At 39.3% G+C, this 12,562-nt stretch overlaps 1 protein-coding gene across 6 annotated transcripts in view; it reads right to left on the bottom strand.

The window, feature by feature from the left end:
- The window catches only part of mdn1 (midasin AAA ATPase 1), a 437,529-nt gene that overhangs the window by 34,619 nt on the left and 390,348 nt on the right, over positions 1-12,562 (bottom strand). For 5 of the 6 annotated variants that reach the window (XM_077510806.1, XM_077510809.1, XM_077510807.1 and 2 more), the window contains exons 89-90: positions 6,507-6,769; positions 338-493 (exon numbers count right to left, since the gene is read on the bottom strand). In XM_077510806.1, the coding sequence (XP_077366932.1) occupies positions 338-493; positions 6,507-6,769 (419 nt within the window). The remainder of the gene's footprint in view (positions 1-337; positions 494-6,506; positions 6,770-12,562) is intronic. The other variant, XM_077510808.1, reaches the window with a different exon arrangement.

Below are 12,562 nucleotides of genomic sequence, written 5' to 3'. Positions count from 1 at the left end.
AAGTTACCAGTTTTGCACAGAGTACAGTGTCTGGCTATGTGGTCAAGAGGTAAAGCATTGGTTTCGTGAGCTAGTGGTCATTGGTTCGAATCTCGCTTGGAACTTTTTAATACTACGACTACTTCCGCACTATTTGACAATAAGAGCACCACTGGCACCTACTGTTGTGGATGTGCAATGACAGTTTATTCTAGTATGAGAAAAAAAAAAAAAAGGTTCCCTAAAACCTTATGTTACCCGCGCCCCCAACAGCACTTTGATATCAGTTAATAAATGACATGTTATCCAGTGACCCAATCACTCTAAAATTTAAAATCACATTCAGTACAAGGCACACCTCTTTTACTTGCTCTCTCTCCGACGCCTCTCCGGCTAGCTCCACTGCAGTATCCCTCTGGAAATTCTGGTCTCCGGTTTGCCCATCAGTGTAGTGTTCTTTCCTCTCAGGTGACGCCGGCTGATCCTCAACATCATCCATAGAATCAGCCTCCTCCTGTGTCAAAGAGGTGGTGTGGACACATTCATACACGGGGAAGAGGGGGAGCGGTCATTACATGGACACAGTGGAGGTTTCTAGTATGTGCATTGCAGTGCTCCCTCAGAGGTCACCTTTTGCGGCCTTACTGTTTCGTGGATTTTGATCTGTGACCAGAATGAATTTTCAATTATTACGAGAAGTTTATGTATCGCAGGTTTACCTCTGTATTTTGCAGGTTTTCTTGCTATTTTTCTTCCTTCTAAGTCAGACCAATAAAAAAATAAAATAAAATACATATACATATATACACATATACATATATATACATATATATATACATATACATATATATATACATATACATATACATATATATATACATATACATATATATATATATATATATATATATATATATATATATATACATATATATATATATATATATATATATATATATATATATATATATATATTAGGGATGTCACGATACCAGAAATTTAGTAGTCAATGCCGATACCACTGAAATTCCACGATTCTCGATGCCATTTCGATACCACGGTAAAAATAGAAAATAAGCAATAAATTCTGTACTTCAACATACACTCCTTTATTAGAAGTGAACAAACAATGACCCTGTGTGCTTAAACAGAACAATTGGCATGTAGCTTTAAAGCCTTAAATTAAATATTGTGCATTAATGTATTAAACAATAGAGTTAACAATAAAATAAAAATACTGTGCATGTACTAGCTAAGTACAGTAATAGCACAAATAATGTATAGAGCTTACAACAATCTACTCTGCCATAGTATTCAGAAGCCATTTGAAATTAGAGAGGCCAAAAAGGCCCGATAGGACTCCTTCTTCAGCTTGACGGCATCCCTTACCGCTGGTGTCCACCAGCGGGTTCGAGGATTGCTGCCGCAACAGGCACCGACCACCTTGCGGCCACAGCTCCGATCGGCCGCCTCAACAATGGAGGCGCGGAACATGGCCCATTCGGACTCAATGTCCCCCGCCTCCCCCGGGAAAAGGGAGAAGCTCTGCCGGAGGTGGGCGTTGAAACTCTTTCTGACAGGGGATTCCGCCAGACGTTCCCAGCAGACCCTCACAATACGTTTGGGTCTGCCAGGTCGGACCAGCATCTTCCCCCACCAACGGAGCCAACACACCACCAGGTGGTGATCAGTTGACAGCTCTGCCCCTCTCTTCACCCGAGTGTCCAAAACATACGGCCGCAAATCCGATGACACGACTACAAAGTCGATCATCGAACTGCGGCCTAGGGTGTCCTGGTGCCAAGTGCACATATGGACACCCTTATGTTCGAACATGGTGTTCGTTATGGACAATCCGTGACGAGCACATAAGTCCAATAACAGAACACCGCTCGGGTTCCGATCGGGGGGGGCCGTTCTTCCCAATCACGCCCCTCCAGGTCTCACTGTCATTGCCCACGTGAGCGTTGAAGTCCCCCAGCAAGACGAGGGAGTCCCCAGGGGGGGCGCTCTCCAGCACACCCTCCAAGGACTCCAAAAAGGGTGGGTACTCTGAACTGCTGTTTGGTGCATATGCACAAACAACAGTCAGGACCCGTCCCCCCACCCGAAGGCGGAGGGAGGCTACCTTCTCGTCCACCGGGGTAAACCCCAACGTACAGGCGCCGAGCCGGGGGGCAATAAGTATGCCCACACCTGCTCTGCGCCTCTCACCGTGTGCAACTCCAGAGTGGAAGAGAGTCCAACCCCTCTCAAGAGGACTGGTACCAGAGCCCAAGCCGTGCGTGGAGGAGAGTGAGACTATATCTAGTCGGAACTTCTCTGCCTCACACCCCAGCTCGGGCTCCTTCCCTGCCAGAGAGGTGACATTCCATGTCCCAAGAGCCAGTTTCTGTAGCCGGGGGTCGGTCCGCCAAGGTCTCCTCCCTTGGCTGCCACCCAGCCTGTACTGCACCCGACCCCTTTGGCCCCTCCCACCGGTGGTGAGCCCGTGGGAAGGGGGACCCACGTTGCCTCTTCGGGCTGTGCCCGGCCGGGCCCCATGGGTGCAGGCCCGGCCACCAGGCGCTCGCCAGCGAGCCCCGCCTCCAGGCCTGGCTCCACGTCCGGGCGAGGGAAACGTGTCTCCAAAGTTTGTATTCGTCATCAGGCGTCTTCTGAGCCATGCTTAGTCTGGCCCCTCACCTAGGACCTGTTTGCCATGGGTGATCCTGCCAGGGGCATAAAGCCCCAGACAACATAGCTCCTAGGATCATTGGGACACGCAAACCCCTCCACCACGGTAAGGTACCGGCTGACGGAGGGGTTTTTATACTTATATTTACTTATTCACTTCCCTACATCTTAAATTTTTTTAAATATTAATTTTATTTGATAACGTCTAATATATATATATATATATATATATATATATATATATATATATATATATATATATATATATATATATATATATATTAGACATCTCGATACGGCGATACATCGCGATATTTTCTCTCACGATGGGTTATCGATATGCCTATGCCAAGTATCGATACAGCCGCTGTAACGGCTCCATTGTTCCTTATTGCGCAATTGGCGCGGGCTGCTAGAGGGAGCGCCTCATAAGAGTGGCGGGGAAATGTGCGGCAGTCTTCAGCCGAAGAAGACCCAAGTAAACAAAACGCCGGCTGCATACAAGTCAGATGTGGATATATTGATATATGTGGAATGGATACATTTTGGATTTTATCAAATGGAATAGAGACGGATTTGGGTGGATGCAAGAACTGTCTCACAATAGCTACACTGGAAACATGACAAATATGACAGCCACTTAGAGCGGGATCATCGAGGACTAGACTTGCTAAAGGTAAGAGCTAATTCTCTCTCTGCTAATTTAATTCTCCAAGGGCAAAGTTGATCACGCACAGCATCTCTGAGTATATTTGCAATCGATTTCGTAAAGCGTAGTTGTGAATGATGGTTTTCGCTCCGTGATTTCATTAGGTGTCAGGGGCACGAGTGAGATGTCTTGCTCGTTGAGTTTAAGCGGGGGCAATACGACACTAAAAACGCAATGCTGTGATAGTTACAAAATGAAATGGAGCTCAGCTAAAGCTCCCGAATGTCGGGACACTCTCCTGAACTTCCAAACTACACTCGTGCAACAAGAAATGAGTAATGGCAAACTAACACACGAGAGCGGAAGCTCACTAACAAAACGAAGGGAGAAAAGAGCACATACAAATAGCCAGACCACGACTGAAGACAACTAGGTAAAATAACCGGTCATTTCACTGAGAAAAAGAATTCCAACTTTGTAAGAGGAGATCGGGGCTAAACTAATGCATTTGAGTCGTCACAACGAGTAGGTCTTACCAGCGAGTCAATAACGGACGGACATCTATCATTTTTCTTTTTACCATTTCCATGCATTCCATCAGTGATTGGGACCTCAAATCACACATGCTGCTCTTTTACTTTTCTTTTTCTTTTTTTTTTCTTTTAAAGAAAAGCATGAGCTTACTTTTACTTGTGTAAGCTAAGTTTCTATGAAAAATTTGTATTATATCGTCAATGTTAGTTTAAAAACATGTCTTTCTACTTTTTGAAGCACACAATTTCTAAGCAATGTTAATATTGATTTAATATCTAAAATTTCATTTAAATTTAATTCAAAATTTATCAAATGAAACAATTGACTATGTAACTGACTGGCATGTTGTATGACAGTAGTCTTTAAGAAAGACACAAATTTGTTCACAGAAAGTTCTTTGTTGAGAAGACATTTGTATCTGTTTAAAAAAAATGCACTAAATTACTCACTCTGAAGAAGACACCAGTTTTAATGTTTTTTTCAGTGATGGTATGAAAATAAACTTTTGTCATTGAAAAAACAGTTTATGTCTTGAGTAGATTTATCGTGATTAGCGTGGACTTATTTCCTGACCAATATATCGATAATCGCAGTATCCTCATATCGCGAGATAATCGTTATCGTGAGCCTCGTATCGCGTATCGTATCGTATCGTGAGGTACCCAGAGGTTCCCACCCCTAATATACATATATACACATTTCTATTGATTTTTATATGGTAGGGATGGTGGGGGGGGGGGGGGGGGGGGGGGGGGGGTGTCACAAAAACGAAGACCATTAACATCAGAGCCAGTCGCCCTGCAATTCCCCTTTCCCTTAGTGTGGGTGTGTTAGGACAGTGGTCCCCAACCTATTTTCCACTACGGACCGCTTCATACAACTCGGCCTGGTAACACAACGGAGGGAGTTTGGGGTCCTGGGGGGTTCAACAACAACAAACCCAAATCCACTATGTCTTTTTATGTACCTGTACTAGCAGCACAAACATCGTATCATGGGTCACAACAAAACTTTAATATGGTGATGTCACTATGATCGTGCTTATTAATGATATGAGCAACACAAAAACTGGGGTATTTTTAGATATAACAATAATGGGAACTAAAAAGCCCCATTTTATGTAACAATATGAGCAGCACCCTCCTTATGCGCCAACCTAACGCCAAATTGACATTCAGACATGGTACCATTCAAGATCGTACTTGAAAATTTCGCATGTTTCTGAAATTTCAATTGCAATCAATTTGCGAATTATCAGATTATTGTCAATACGATTAATTTTAAAGCACCCACTTGCAATTTCTTCTTTACTACCATAAATGCTGGACTATAAGGCGCACTTGATTATAAGCCACACCCACTACATTTCTAAAGGAAAAAGCATTTTGTCCATAGATAAGCCACACCTGACTATAAGCCGCATGTGCCCACATTGAAAATGAGATATTTCCAAAGAAAGACGGTACTATGTAAATGAGGACCAGTGACCACTTTCATTATTGTAAGCAGAAGATATCGCTTACCCACTTTCAACTCGCAGAATGCAGGCAAGTCATTCTTCCCCATGTGATCTACAATCACGGTGTCACGGCAAAATTAAATGACCATGTAGCAACAAACTAGAAAACCAATACAACAACTAGACCACTAACTAGCAGAATAATTATCACAGAACTTGCATTTTAAACACCCTTTCAATCGCAAGTGCCACAAAGCATGCTGGGAGCGCCTCCAAGCTCCCAGCGACGCTACACATGGTAGCATGCCATTAGCAGTATGCTAAAACATACGCTAGTACATGCTAGTGCTAGTTTTTAAAAAGGCAGAGAGTAATAACAATGTACTCACGTTGCTTTTGGTCAATTACAAATCCCTCAAAGTCCTCATCTTCTGTATCCAAAACAAACTGGACAAGTTCTCCATCAAACACATCAGGCTCTGTCTCATTGTCAGTCAGTCGTTGACGTGCGCTCCTTGTTCGCTCCTCATTCAACGTCACCGTCCCCCTCTCTCTCTCCCTCCCTCCCCACACTCGCTGATCTCTTCGCATATTAGTGTCAATCAAACAATTAACTTTAAGTGGCTCGTTAAGCTCTAAAACAAGCAAAAAAAACAAAAAAAACAAAAAGAGGACATGCTCGCTGAACATGCACGCTTTAACTTAATGGCAAAAGTTCCCCCCTTCTTTTCATGTATCCTTCCGCCGATGGCCTCATTCACAGTACAAAATAGATCCCCAAAGATATCAATGTGAAAATCAATTTGTCAATGGGAAATCCTCCCACACAGAAAGAGAAAAAGATCAAATATTCTCTCGCTTCCAGTGTTAATTTAATTAATTTTATGACTACAAATGCTTGTTACGGTTCAGGATGAAAAATTCATATATTAGCCGCATCATTTTATAAGCAGCAGGGTTGAAAGCGTGAGAAAAAAAGTTGCGGCTTATAGTCCGGCAATTACGGTAATTATATTAGCAGAGATCCCAGTTACAGATCATCCCTCAAAGTTCAAAACACATGATATACATTCCATGAGTGTCAAGCGTGGAGTGAAATACCTTCCCTTTCACAAAATGAAGTAATGAATGTTATATTGTGTCTGATCATGAATACAATCAATGGAAAAAAGTCATATGGCGATCATACAAAGTAGTTAATATTCCCACCTTAGGATTGGTTCCTTCTTTTGGAACAGACCGATTCTCATCTTTTTCTGATTCTTTGTCTTCTGTTTTTATGTCGTCTCCATAATCTTCTGTTTCAGTCATTGACTCTGGTTCTCTGTTGTCGTCTTCTTGTTGGTTTGACTCGTCTTCCTCCATCTGCACATCTCTCCCCTGCTCACCCCCCTTCTCCTCATCTTCTTTCTGTCCGTCTTCATCTCTTTCTGTGGTGATTGCTTCCTCGTCAATGTCAGATGGATTTCCTTCTGAAAAATTGTAATATTAAAATGGAGACGGTATATCAAATGTTAAGAAAACTATAGATTTGATTTTTTTTTTTTTTAATTGCATTTCATTTATAATCACGGCAACCCAAGTATTTTTTCAAGAGAAAATAATTTCTTCCCATCAGGCCACAAAAATGTGCAACAATAAGAATTTTATTTAGGACAAGATGGTAAATGCTTCAGACATGTCATGGTGCAATAGGGTTGATCTCAGATATCACGTTTTCTCATTAATATGCATAAGGTCCGAAATTTCAGAGAGTAGCGACACCCGCATATGTATCATTTTGGAAAAGATGACGTCCCACACGTGAAATTTCAACATGATTCAATCAACTAAACAGTGTAGAACAGCTTAAACCATGGTGTCAAACATAAGGCCCGTGGGCCCGATCAGGCCCGCACGCAATGGGGTTTAATCTGGCCCGAGAGATGATTTTGTAAAGTAAAAAAAAAAACAAAAAAACAAAGAAGAAAGAAAGAGTAATGTCAGACCAATTAATCAGCCGGCCACAATCAAAGCATATAAATTAGAGATGTCAGTCGATTAAAATTTTTCGATCGTAATTAATCGCACATTTATCGCAAATTTTATATCTCAATTTATATCTAACTTTACAATAAAATGTAAAATTCTTTTTCCCCTAATTTAAATATGGTTTTATTTTTTAGTCATTGATAGAGTAATTTCATAACAATTCAAGAACAAAAAAGTAAAAAAATTCATTGATAGAGTAATTAAACAACAATTCAATAATAAAAAAAAAAATGTTAAAAAAATAAAACATGTACTGTACTGTAAAACCAAACCAAAGTGTGATTGATTTGTTTTGGTCACTTTTCTGTCACTACAACATGGCATAATTGCATTTGTAACACAATGGTGACAGCTCAGTGCATTTTTCTTTTCATATTAGGAGCTGCCTGTTTTAAAACTGTAAAATACAACACAGTCCCCACAAACATATGCATTCGCTGGTGCTTTTATTTTGTTAAGTGAAATAGGATGTGCATTGTAAAATGACAAATTTTTACTGCATAGGAACCAGAAACGATCAATGTGTTCTTTTCAGATTAAGAGCTATGTAATTTTAAACAAAATGTAACTTGCGAGTTTCTGCACAGTTTAAAATTTTAAAATACAACTTGACGCCAATCCCCACAAATATATGCTGTATAATTTAATTTATTACTGCTAAATTGTGTTATAGTGACTCCTTTTCATGACGTTGGACGCTTTCATTTTGTTAAATTCTCGGATGTGCCATGACGCAGCTGACAATGATTAACGTGCTTATAACTTCATTATTGGCACCCGGCACACAATGCATTCAGTGACCAATATACAGGTTTATGCAAAATAGGGAGCTATAACACGCCTGGCACTCCTACGCGCAAAGTGTTGCCACGTCCATTTGAATTCGTGTTATTTTTTTGGGACAATATTTTTACAGTTGCGCCCCGTAATTTAGGGCGGCCCACAAATAGCGAAAATCTGTGTGTAATTGACGGCAATGTTTTAAAAATTATATACAATGCTTTTACCGATCCGGCCCATTTGCAAATATATTTTCCTCCATGTGGCCCCTGAGCTAATATGAGTTTGACACCCCTGGCTTAAACATTGGTTGACATGCAGAGACCTCAAAGTGGGTGGAAAGAAAGCAGTTTCGTATAAAGGTTAGCTTTAGTGTACAATCATAGCTTGTACTCCGGTGCTAGCTGCTAATCCGGTCCAGCTAGCTGCTAATCTCGTGTTGTTAATTGTCATGAAAACTGACACACACTGAAGTCGTCATTTTCATATGAAGATTTGAAGATTTGAAGCCTACCATTGGGCTGTTAGTTTCTGTCCAGAATGTTAATATTTCCTTTTACCTGGGCCATTGTTTTGTCAAAGCTGAGGCACTGCAAAAATACGAATAGCTTGTCCCTGCAGTTCTTCGAATTAAGTCTTCAAGAACTACTCATATACTTGAACTGCGATATATTAAACTCGACACAATTTCATGTTAGTTCATGATTATATACTGTATTTGCAGTTTTTATTTACAATGTTTTATTTACAATGGTTTGTATCCCACTTTTTGCAGTGAAATTCACATTATTTTTCTTACTAATTGTAAACATACACATTAGGCTTTAATATAAAGCTGAAGCCAAATCTCAATCGATAAATCGGTGCAATATATTAGAACGCTCGGCCATCGACCTAATGCCAGAATTAAAATAATGGTAACCTGGCAGACAGAATATACCGACAAAGATCTACTAGATCAAACTCGAGTTTACTCTTTTCATTCAACCACTGGCACAAGCAGTTCGACAAAGTGAGGAAATTACTGGTGTAACAATAAATAACAGAAAATAAGATTGGGCTTCTCGCAGATGACATTATAGCATATCTGAGACATCCAGAGCAATTCCTACTTGCACTAATGAGACTATTTGAGATATATGGTCACCTATCTGGAATATAAAATAATATATATAAAAAACTCAGGTACTGACATTTAACTACACTCCATCAAAGCCTATTCAAGACATATATAAGTTTAACTGGAATCAAGAGAAGATTAAATATTTAGGGGTCTATATCACCAAAAACTGGAACAATTTATATAAGGTAAATTATGACATTATTAATAAGGATATACAAGAGGATATAAAGAGGTGGTCTACTTTAACAATGAACTTTAGCTCACGAATTGAAGCAATCAGAATGAACATGCTGCCTAGGCTTCTTTATTTATTCCAATCCTTGCCAATAGAGATCCCACAAACACAGTTTGTGAATTGGGATAGGACAATATCAAGATTTATATGGGGAGGTAAACATCTCAGAGTGAAATATGTAACCCTTCAACCACCTAAAGAACAAGGAGGTATGTGTCTCCCAAATTTAAAAGAGTATTACCATGCAGCTCAATTCAGATATATAGTTTGCTGGTGTAAAACAGAACATGTAGCCAAATGGAAAGGAATGGAAAGAGAGTTTGGTGGCTTCCCCATTCAAAGCCTAGCTGGGGATAAAATATTATATGAGAAGGTGCAGGAAAAGCCCCCATCAGTTTATTTACTCTGAATTTGTGGTTCACGGTCATTCGAAACCAAAAAATTGAAGATATTGATCAATTAAAGTGGGTGGCATATGACACAAAACTTCAAACCAAATGAATATGACAGGGGATTTAAGAGTGGACATACAGTGGTACCTCTACTTACGAAATTAATTGGTTCTGGAAGAAAGTTCTTAAATTGAAAAATTTGTAAGTAGAGACGCATTTTCCATGTAAATGCCCTAATCCGTTCCAAGCCTCCCAAATTTCAGACAAAAATGTTTTATAAAGCATAAAAATGCATCAAAACATGTAACAAATACATGTTACAATTAGATTATTGCACAATAAATGAGAGTTGTGCATAATGTAAATAAAGAATAGAGTAAAGAATAAAAATGATGGTCATTTACCTTTTTAACTGCGGTCCTCGTTTTTCGTTTTTTTGACCTCTGGTTCATGTTCTCCTCTCTCAGAAGTGTTTTTTTTTTTTTTTTGCCTGGTGTTTTGGAAAGAACTGATCATTGGATGTTTTTTTTTTATTTATTTTTTTTATTTTTTTATTTTTTATTTTTTTTTTAAACAATCCTTCGTTAATGTCCAATGCAAACATCATCTTAGTGAGCAAACGCTGGTGAACACTTTTTCTGGGCGATTCTTTTAAACAAATTCTGAAACTTCATGGAAACTTCCGGTATGGCGAGGCATCTTTTTCAAAAAAAGGCCCGTCTCGTCGCAATTAAAAACTTACTGTGCCTTCATCAATCACCAATTGTTTGAATTTTTGCACAAATTCGTTGGCCGTTAGTTCATACATTTACGAAAAACTATCGAACACCTCATGGGCTGCGGGATGAATGATGAGGACGCTGTATGGACACCGATCTAGTATACGCTCATACCTATGGTAGAGGTTCCTCTTAGCCAATGGGATGCCAGAAACATGCACAAACACCGATCTAGTATACGCTCATACCTATGGTAGAGGTTCCTCTTAGCCAATAGGATGCCAGAACGATGCACAAACACCAATCTAGTATTTACGCTCATAAGTACCTATGGTAGGAAATAGCCATAGCCGAAAGTATGTTGCGTTCGGTAATGTATTTTTACCTTTCGTATCTAGAAATTTCTTTCGTAACAAGAGGCAATATTTTCCCGTTGAGGAGTTTCGTAACTCGAAAATTTCGTATGATGAGACGTTTGTAAGTAGAGGTTCCACTGTATGTGGGACTGACGGCATGGTGCACCTTGTTGGATAAAGGGGAAGTGAAAAGTTTTCAAGATATGAAAATAGAATATAATATGGCGAAATGTGATTTTTATAGATTTACAAGCAAGGGATTATTACAAGAAAAGGGTCCAAATGGATCTCTTGAGAAACACAAGTGGGGTAACTCAACTTGGACGTATAAGGGCGATTCGATTAGGATTATCTCCACACTATACAAGGCTTTGTTAGAAAACAAGAACTCAACCAATTATATAAAGACAAAATGGGAATCTGAACTTGACATAAAAATCACAGAGCAACAGTGGCTAGGGATGTGGAAAGCTCATCAAATAACTACTATATCCCAAAAGTGGAGGGAATTTTCATGGAAAAACTTGGCACGTTTTTTTTTTGTCACACCCAAGTTTAAGAATAGATACTCGAAAACAAATCTCATGTGTTGGAGAGTGTGGAGAATTGAATGCAGATCATACACGTTTTTTTGGAAATGTAAAAAAAATGACATTTTTGGGAAAAAATACACTATTTGGTACAGGAGATTCTGGGGTACGGAATCCCTTTCAATTGTACGATTCTCTACCTGAATGACTAATGAAGGAGTGATACAACATGAGGACAAATACTTGGCAAATATATTGCTTGTGGCAAGCTAGAAAGCTATAACAAGAAAATGGTATAACGTGGACCGACGAGCAATGTTAGGCAATCGTGGAAGAAATCCATACAATGGAGATTATAACTTTCCATATGAGATTGCAGGGTACTCAAGGAGAACAAAAGTGGAGGAAATGGAAAACATTCAAGAACTGAAATGGCGATGGACATGATCAATATGAGAAGTAGACAGTGAATTGATTAGTAAAGTGGCTTCCCCTGTTAATGTTGAAGGTTTGTTTGTATTTTATATACAACAATATTGTGTGTGTTCAAAAAGGAAATAAAAATTGAAGTGAAAAAAAAAAAAGCCGAAGCGAAATAATACAAATCAAAACATATATAAACCACGTCTGTGCTATCTGTGTCTATCAGTATTACCTACCAGTATTTCCAATGTTAAAAAGATGTGAACTTTTTTGTCTGGATAACAAGGCAAAGCTAAAAGTTAACCCATGAAAGATAATGAAAATGACTGTTTTGATAATGACTCAGCTAGGATGCCAGCATGCAGTCAATCAAAATCAACTATTGATCCATCAATAGACAGTGGCACATGGTACGGCATCAAACATGCATCAAAGCAGTGGTCAAGTCCAGCAAATGAGGATCCTTGATGCACTAGTTCCTGAACTGAAAGAATTTGCCCAGAATATGAAGAAATGATGCTTCCTAGACATATTCCAATTTTTAGTTTGAAATGGTAAAAGAGTACAATTTTATCCACATTGAGAGTTATTTGCAATATTCAAAGCACATAAAATGCATCGCTCAATAAACAAGATTGTGTGCATTTGAAATGTTTTATTTTATGGAAGGTCCACA

Source organism: Festucalex cinctus, chromosome 21 (genome assembly GCF_051991245.1).
Source record: "Festucalex cinctus isolate MCC-2025b chromosome 21, RoL_Fcin_1.0, whole genome shotgun sequence".
NCBI classification, from domain to species: domain Eukaryota; kingdom Metazoa; phylum Chordata; class Actinopteri; order Syngnathiformes; family Syngnathidae; genus Festucalex; species Festucalex cinctus.
This window is presented reverse-complemented; position numbering and strand designations above follow the sequence as displayed.